Raw genomic sequence first — 8,470 nt, forward strand, 5'->3', positions numbered from 1 at the left:
GACCTGCTACTGAAAAAAAAAAAATTGTTGAAAAGCATGTAACCACAAACAGCATAAGAAATGACGAAGTTTACTGATATTCTGAAGCAAGAGATGTTAAAAAGCATTCGTGGATAAGAAATTAATCTACAATAAAAATGTTTATGTGTCTTTAAGAATGGCATTCCAAATAGCCAAATCTCTCTCCTATTACATGTATTTCTAAAGGTCACAACTGAAACTAGTAAAACAGACTGTAGTTTCATATATATGCGATTTATGTTGTCAACTTTAATCTGGAGGCTTTTGATCTTCATGAACACTGTAATAAGAGGGAATCAACCATTTAGACAAACACACAGGGACCACTAACAGTTAGTCTCACTAACTTTGAACTGAACTTGACAATATTTATCCTATAAAAAAGCAAAAGTTCTTAATCCATTCTACTCACAATAACCATAGTCAATGAGCATGAATCTTTAACTCCCTTTCTTGGAAAGGTGATGTATATGATAATCTTTGATAAACCTTTCTGATAACCTATAAGAGAAACAACAAACTCCTTTTCCTATCAGATAGAATGCAGGACCAACAGTTGAGCCTTGCAGCTGAAATCTGACCCCACATATTGAGCCACGGTCCTCTGGTGTCTGATGTGAACCATGTACTTGACCTGTGGGGTCACACGTCCAACACAACCTGACACCTCTCAAGTGGGTATGTCATCAGGGAGATCAGCCATTGTAGTTCGTGAGTCATTCAGCATAAAGTCACTTCTCTTCCGGTAGAAGCAGACAGCAAACGCAGCGCTCAAAGCAAAAAGCATAGCCAGAGCAATACCAAACACCTGGAGGAGAGCAACGGAAGACATTGTCATACGATCCACATCATCATGCCCTTATACTTATATGAGACCCATGAAAACTAGGGTAGAACTTACTTCACACAACTAGGGACACATCATAATCATTCCAATTTGGGTTGAGTCAGAATGTTACAACAGTGTCAGTGGAAGGAAATAGACAAACATCTCATGAAAATGGCAACAGCAACCAGTGATTAGAAGTTGCAATTCAAAATACAACTAGTGACTATATAATATAGAAAGGCGGACATGATCAATTTAACTGCCAAACAACATTCACTGGGGATTAAAATTTCAGGACATAAAACACACACAACACACAGGCTTACCAGGGCAGTTTGTAAAGAACCAAATGAGATTCCAGCCTCCCGGACTCCTTGAGACTTTCCCAGCTTGGACAGTGTGTGCGACAGGACAATGGCAGCGATGAACATGAGCAAACTGAGCACTCCATTAGCCACAATATCCTGGAGGGATTAGGTTCAAGTCAATTTTTTTACGGCATTATCTATTTTATAAGGTCATTTGGTGGAAAGAACACAAGTTAAAGACAACAGCCTGATTCACATTAATGAACATCAGAGAGACAGTGTGCACCCAATACTGCCAAACATGTAGGTAGGTGACTGGAAGAATGACAAAAAAGCTACAACAAAGACCCAGCACAGTTTCTAACCTTTTTTTAAAATTTGAGTCAACAAATGCTGGCACAAAATGCTTTAGACAAACAGAAACAGAGCACACAGAGAAGCAAAAAAGTGGCAGGAAAGAAAAACTCTAACCTTAGTCCCCTCCAGCCACCAGCAAACAGAAAATACAGAAAACACGGCAACCCCAAGCATACGGAACCAGTGTAGAACTAAACCCCAAAAGTCAAAGCTCCTTACACATGATCATCATAAAAGACTATATATCCCATCATTATCAGATGTGCTCAGTGAAGAAAAATAAGTTCTGATGGGAGAAACTTCTGCAAACAGAAAAGGGAACAGTTTGAATTTTAATTTTTACAATGAACAAAATATTGTACTGAATGCACTTACCTTGCATGGGGCTAAAATTTTCCCCATGATAGAGTAGAGGCAGACACACAAGAGGAAGACAAGGGAGATCATTCCAACCATCATCACAAAAATAATGCTGTTACATTCATCATAGTCGCCTCCATTAAGGTCTGAATAGTTCACACCTTTGTCACTCCACCCGTAGGAAAATGAGACGACAAATATGGCATACAGCTGTGGAAACAGTTCAACCAATAAGTGAGAATGGACAAAGAAATGACCAAGTTCACAAAGAGCTTTTCTGATTTATCAAGTTTTATCTTACTTGCTTTCACAGGGTTAACTCATGCACTTAAAGTAAGGGATTATATAAAACAAAGTCTTAAACTTATTTTTTTCAAACAGCCAGAAACGTATTCTGTTCCAATAATGTGCCCTTTCTACCAAATTCCTTAATTCATTTGAATTATTTGTTAGTGCCTTCTAAAGTATTTGTACATGTTATGACTTTTTAATGACCGGCCAATGACACCCTTCTATACTCCTAAATTTCTGTCAGAACATTCTGTTGGCTAATCAGAAAATGGCTCAACTGACCTTTTTCAACATATACATGTATCATACATGTGTCATGTAACATACATGTGTCATGGTTTGAATCATAATGATACATTTATTTATATAAAACACTATAGCAAAGACAACAGCAGATGTAAATATTATGAAGTGCTATTACAGCAGGAACTAAAAACCTGTTTAACATTCATTGAAAACAACTATCCCAGGTCACAATGTCAACATTTTATAACCTGACAGAACAAACAAATAAACAATTCACTGCTCGTCATCAAAAACACTGCACAATATTTCTACCTCAGATTTAACCCTGGAAGCGCGCAGGCCCTATATAAAGGGCGTGAGCCGGGCTACCTGGGAAGTGCGAGGGCCCTATATATAGGGCTGACCTACTTCAAACGGGAAGCGTGCAGGCCCTATATAAAGTGAATAGATGCTGACCTTTTTCCATGGAAAATTTCAGTATTCCTTATATGGAAAATGACATAGTAAATTACAGGCACGGTTGGGTTGATTTAAATCAGGTCGATTTAAATCAGTTGATTTTTTAAATTTAAATCAACTTGATTTTTAAAATAAAAATCAGTGATTTAAATCACTTTTTTTTAAATTTATTTGTATTCAGTTTTTACATATTTCAACATTCAGAATTCCTTTCCTTGGTTTCATAAAACAAATATAAGGTTTAGTAGACTAAAATAATCATGCTTAAAAGTCTGCTTTCCCCCCTTTCACTGTAAAATAATACAGTATTCAATTTACTTTTTTTCCTATTATAATTGAAATCAGAGCTGGGTTGATTTAAATCAGTTGATTTTTTTATATTTTAATCAACTTGATTTTTAAAATAAAAATCAGTGATTTAAATCACTTTTTTTTAAATTTATTCAGTTTTTACATATATTTAAACATTCAGAATTCCTTTCCTAGGTTTTATTAAACAGATATAAGATTTAGTAGAATAAAATATAATCATGCTTAAAAGTCTGCTTTCCCCCCGTCCCTGTCCAATAATACAGTATTCAATTTACTTTTTTTTCATAATTGAAAACCAGGGTTGGGTTGATTTAAATCAGGTCGATTTAAATCAATTGATTTTTTAAATTTAAATCAACCTGATTTTAAATATAATACTCAGTGATTTAAATCACTTTTTAAAAATGTATTCTGGTTTTACGTCTTTAAACTTTCAGAATTCCTTTCCTTGGTTTTATAAAACAGATATAAGGTTTAGTAGACTAAAATAATCATGCTTAAAAGTCTGCTTTCCCCCCCTGTCACTGTAAGTAGTAAAATAATACAGCATTAAATCTACTTTTTTTTCATAATTGAAATTAGCATTTTCTTTTTCTTTTTAAACAAACACAAGCGCGCACACACACACACACTGTAATAAAATTCAAGTTTATCTATTGCATAATTACCCCCCCCCCCCCCCTCCCCCCTTCCTTTTAGACTAACATTTTCTTAATTTTTTGTCAGTATCCATAATTCACTGATATAGCAGATAAAGGCTTTCTTTTGCAGTTGCTTAAATTAATCATTAGTTAAAATAAAGACAATGCATTTTGCACGAAAAGAACATACTTTTAGCCACCAAAAATCCCAAACTGTGTCGACATTTTTTTTTTAATCAAAAAAATATAAAAAATCCGATTTAAATTTTAAAAACCTGATTTAAATTTTTAAAATTGATTTTTTTTGTTGATTTTTTTTAAATAAAAAAAGTCAGCAGCCCTGATTACAGGTCAAAGTTATAAATAGTGACAAATAACTTTGCAAGTTATCTTGACCTCGTAGAGCGTCTCTTGGCCACGATATCGATCGATAAAGTGACGCGGTCCAGCTGAACAACTACACGCTATGTGTTATAATTTCACTTGTTCCGCCGTGCTAATTAACTAAGTGTTGAGTTTATTGCATTTTGCGCTTCGTTTGTATTTATTTGATCGCTTATCTTTTTTTAATGGCGCATTCTATCAGCTTTAAGAAAAGATATATGGTTTTTAATGCCTTTTATCATCTGTTGAGCCGTAAGAGTCATTTTTCAGTAGCAGATATACATCTTGGGTATCTCAGCTGGTATCCCCCCCCCCCCAACCCCCATGTTTACAACCGATCGGCCGTGGCAGCAGGGCATTTTTTGCGGGCTACTTCCAGTTAAACGCTGAGCGCTTCTAGGGTGGACAACATTCAAATATGGTAAAATAGAGGTTGGGAAATGTCTATATCTGTCTCCCCCGCTCAATATCAGTCGTAAGACACAGTGTGCTATTATCAGCTACGATGCTCGAAAGACAAAAAAGTGACTTTCCATGAAATTTTTGGATTTTGGATGTACAGTCAAACCTGTGTAAGACGGCCACCCAATGTCAAGGAGAAAAGTGGCCATATAAGACAGGTGGCCGTCTTAGGCAGGACTGATCAAGATGAAGAAAACAAACCATTCCCATCTGAGGTCCCTATCGAAAGTAGCCGCATTGTTGTTGTTTTTGTTGTTGTTGTTGTTGTTGGTTTGTATTTTGTTTGTAAATTGTATTTTGTTGCTGATTTTGCACAACAAGGGTGACAATATAAAACGAAATGTATCAGATGAGGAAGACTGAGTGTCATGTTAAAACAAACACATGGGTCGCCACCACTCGGAGAACGAGCGACGCTTCTGTCACAAGTCCATGTTGACGTCCTTTGTTACTTTGTTACAGACTGGGTAAACAGTAACCACTCATCTCACTTACGATTTGTTTTTGAGTTCTGGGCGGGGCTTAGAGGTTATGAGGCATCACATGCTTACCTCACCAGTAGCTGAAAATTGGTAACTATTGGTCAACAGTGGGAGGGGCCTACGCAACATGATCGGTTGGAGGGACTACCTAACAACAACGACAGGTGACTGAATTATGACGGCTCGCCCACAACGCCAGGGGTCAATGCACAATTTATGACAAAACGTAATGGAGTCACTAAGGTGGCCGTCTAAGACAGGTGTTATTGCTTAGTGTGATAGGGGTTGTGTGTTAAAATATGGTGGCTGCGGCCGCGTTGGACAGGTGCCCGTTTTACACAGTTAAATTATATAGAAAAAACGCAAGGGGGGGAATGGAAAGTGGCCGTTTGTACAGGTGGCTGTCTTATAGAGGTGGCCGTCAGGGCAGGTTTGACTGTATTGAAAGCTTGATCTCTTTTCTGCTTCATTTAAGATAAAGATAAACTACTATAATCGACTATAAATGTTTTATTTTGGAGGTGTGTGTGGTTCGCGCGACGATAAAGGAATTTGGACCTTGCTAGTGTGTAGCTGCTGTGAGATTATTTTTAAAACCATTAGAATCTACCTCATGGCTACTGTTGAATGGGAACTAGAGATCTAATTTGACTTGCCATGATGAGGGAACAAAATTTAGCAGACAACGGCCAAACAGCTGATCGGTTGGGAGTTGGGAAGGGGAAGTAGTGACAGTAATCTCCCCTGCTTTATTGGAATTTACAAAACAATCCACAGCTGATTACCGAAACGTAACAATAACATGAATGATCGTAAGATCACAAGTTCAACAGCTACCTTTGCTTCAACCCTTGGCTTGAAGATTCTCCACTAGTGGAGTATCTTTGCTTCAACGCTCTTCATTCGCAAATATTTTTAGATTTAGACCCCTTTTCGAGCAGGAATGATCAAAAATGTAAACAACTCTGATAGGTAAAACAAATTAAAAACGGAAACCTCTACCTCACTTCAAGCTTGTTTACGTAAACAACTGACTATGTGGGCGTGCCATGTTGTTAGCTGTTATCGCCTCTTCTTGATCTTTCAGTTTTACACAAATTGTTTTCATTGTGTTTTAGTGCTATTAAAAGATTAATTAACCTTCCACTAGATCACTCAAAGCGGACTCCTTATCAAGAGGCCACCGAGGCGGTCTAGTGTCACAGTGTGTATGTGTCACCAGTCCAATCATGAGTATGACCAATGTTGTGTGTGTGTTGGCGTGTTGTTTGTATACATGTGTGATTCTAGATCAGTTCGAGCCTCAACCTGAACAAAGTAAAAATTAATCAAAAGAAATGCATCACACTGACATGCTTTAACACAACATTTATCATCTACATTTACTCAACATGGACAATGTCGTACCAGCTCCACAATTCTCAGCGAGTTTCCAGGAGAAAAAAATCTCCTTATTCTACCGCAGGCAGCCATGTTTAAACAACTGCTAATAAAGGCAGTTCTAATAAGGGTTTCGCATTTCAAAAAATCAACAAATTCTTTTTAAGCTTTGGTTTTAATTTATTTAATCCACTATATTTTTGAAATAACAATAATAGACCACGTTATCGAGAATTATCTCTAAATATTGATAATTTTACTGTTTCGAAACTGAAGCCATAAGAAGAATGTCGGGTCAGGTTGCTAGCATTCCATTGAAAGAGCGTCTATGTGAACCATTCGTGGGCAAGTTCGAAACCTCTTTCTGTTTCTCAATTTTTTCAGTTACATTATCGAACCCTGAACCCATTTTGACGATCTCTTTGAGAGTCCGTTTAGTCGGACAAAATGCAGCTTAAGCACATGAAGACACTGCTCCCTCCTATGGTAAGTATTTCGATGAACCTTGGTGTTGTAAATCTTCACACCTCAGGCCTCAGTCCCTCAGACTGTTTCTTGATCTACTGAACTGCATGTACTCAGTCTACAATGTTCTTACTCGACTCTTCTTATTCTTAGTAGCAGACTGTTATTGTTTATTGTTAACTGTTTTCGTTGTCTGAACGGATTTGAACAAGGAAAATGTTACATGGTCAACCTTGTTTAGTATTATTACGAAGTGACTATTTCTCCGAACGCTCGGGGAAAATAAAGTTGAACTCCATTTCTCCTAATGGTTTCTGATCTCGAGATTTTTTGGTTATTTGCGAGATTTAGGCGTCATCCTTTCATTCTGCCATTCAGTGAGGACTGAGAGGAAGCATTTTTTGCATCGAATTCAAGAATCAATTTCTAGAGCTAGAGATTTTTAAACGAAGTGTATACAGACCCGGTAACCGGGAACAATAAGTCACCAAGTATACAGACCCGGTAGGGGCAATCTTTTGTGATTTTGGAAAGTTTCAGCACCAAGACCCAGTAGTATGTGTGTGTGTGGGTGTGAGAGAGAGTGTGTGTGTGTGTGTAAGTGAGAGAGAGAGTGTGAGAGAGAAGAGAGAAAGGGGGGGGGGGAGGCAGAGAACAGGGGGGAGTGCTAGCTTTTATATCACATATGCCCTAGTTGACATCATGAGGGAATGAGAGAAAGATAGAGTGGGAAAGCAGATGGGGGAGAAAGAAAGACAGAGACAAACAAAGAGAAAGAGAAGGTTACACAAAGGAGAGAGAGAGAGAGAGAGAGAGAGAGAGAGAGAGAGAGAGAGAGGAGAGAGAGAGAGAGAATTGGGGGTTGGGAGGAGAATGAGAGCGAGTCGATTTTGAATACATCATGTCATGTAATGAAATATTATTAGCTTTGTTTTGTAGTTCTAGACTCTTTTTAGCCTTGAGTGTATTGCAATGCCAGGTTTGTTTGTTTGTTGTTGCTGTTGGGGGAGGGGGTGGGGTGGTGTTTGAAAAAATTGTACACCACGGCATACAATAAAGAGAATAGCCTACCTAGTGCGCAGCTTAAATTCCCCACCCTAACACATCACACACACACACACACACACACACACACACACACACACACACACACACACACACAAATAAATAAACAAACAAACAAACACAAATATTCATTTACTCTGCCACGGTGCATTCAAAATTCATATTGGTATTTGTATTTAAAAGTTCAACACATCAAGTATTTTCTAAATAACGAAAAATTGACCACAACCGAGTACCATACTTTTTCCATCGTCTACCCTCTCTTCACCCTTGTCAGGGCCCCGCCAAATCGCTGCGTTGTTCTGCGCGACCATGACCTTACGATATTTCTACTACGCAGTTTCTATGAATGAGGCGCGTCGTGCGGATTACGTGTAGTGAACGCGCGCAGACGCGTGTGTGTTTGCG

The 8,470-nt window shown here is 38.0% G+C and overlaps 2 protein-coding genes across 3 annotated transcripts in view; one reads left to right on the forward strand and one right to left on the reverse strand.

Annotated features, from left to right (window-relative positions):
* Positions 1–363: 363 nt before the first annotated feature.
* On the reverse strand, positions 364–6,637 carry LOC101848610. The gene is made up of 4 exons (XM_005107640.2): positions 6,560–6,637; positions 1,891–2,085; positions 1,177–1,314; positions 364–829 (listed from the first exon to the last, which is right to left on the reverse strand). The coding sequence occupies exons 1-4, from the start codon at positions 6,623–6,625 to the stop codon at positions 692–694; spliced, it is 537 nt and encodes a 178-aa protein (XP_005107697.1). The 5' UTR covers positions 6,626–6,637; the 3' UTR covers positions 364–691.
* Positions 6,638–6,835: 198 nt separating this feature from the next.
* LOC101848842 (intraflagellar transport protein 172 homolog) overlaps positions 6,836–8,470 on the forward strand; it is a 51,994-nt gene continuing 50,359 nt past the window's right edge. The window contains exon 1 of one of the 2 annotated variants that reach the window (XM_013087663.2): positions 6,836–7,018. In XM_013087663.2, coding sequence (XP_012943117.1) covers positions 6,980–7,018 — 39 coding nt within the window. In that variant the 5' untranslated portion in view covers positions 6,836–6,979. The remainder of the gene's footprint in view (positions 7,019–8,470) is intronic. The other variant, XM_005107641.2, reaches the window with a different exon arrangement.

This window comes from Aplysia californica, unplaced genomic scaffold, assembly GCF_000002075.1.
Source record: "Aplysia californica isolate F4 #8 unplaced genomic scaffold, AplCal3.0 scaffold00618, whole genome shotgun sequence".
Taxonomy (NCBI): Eukaryota; Metazoa; Mollusca; class Gastropoda; order Aplysiida; family Aplysiidae; genus Aplysia; species Aplysia californica.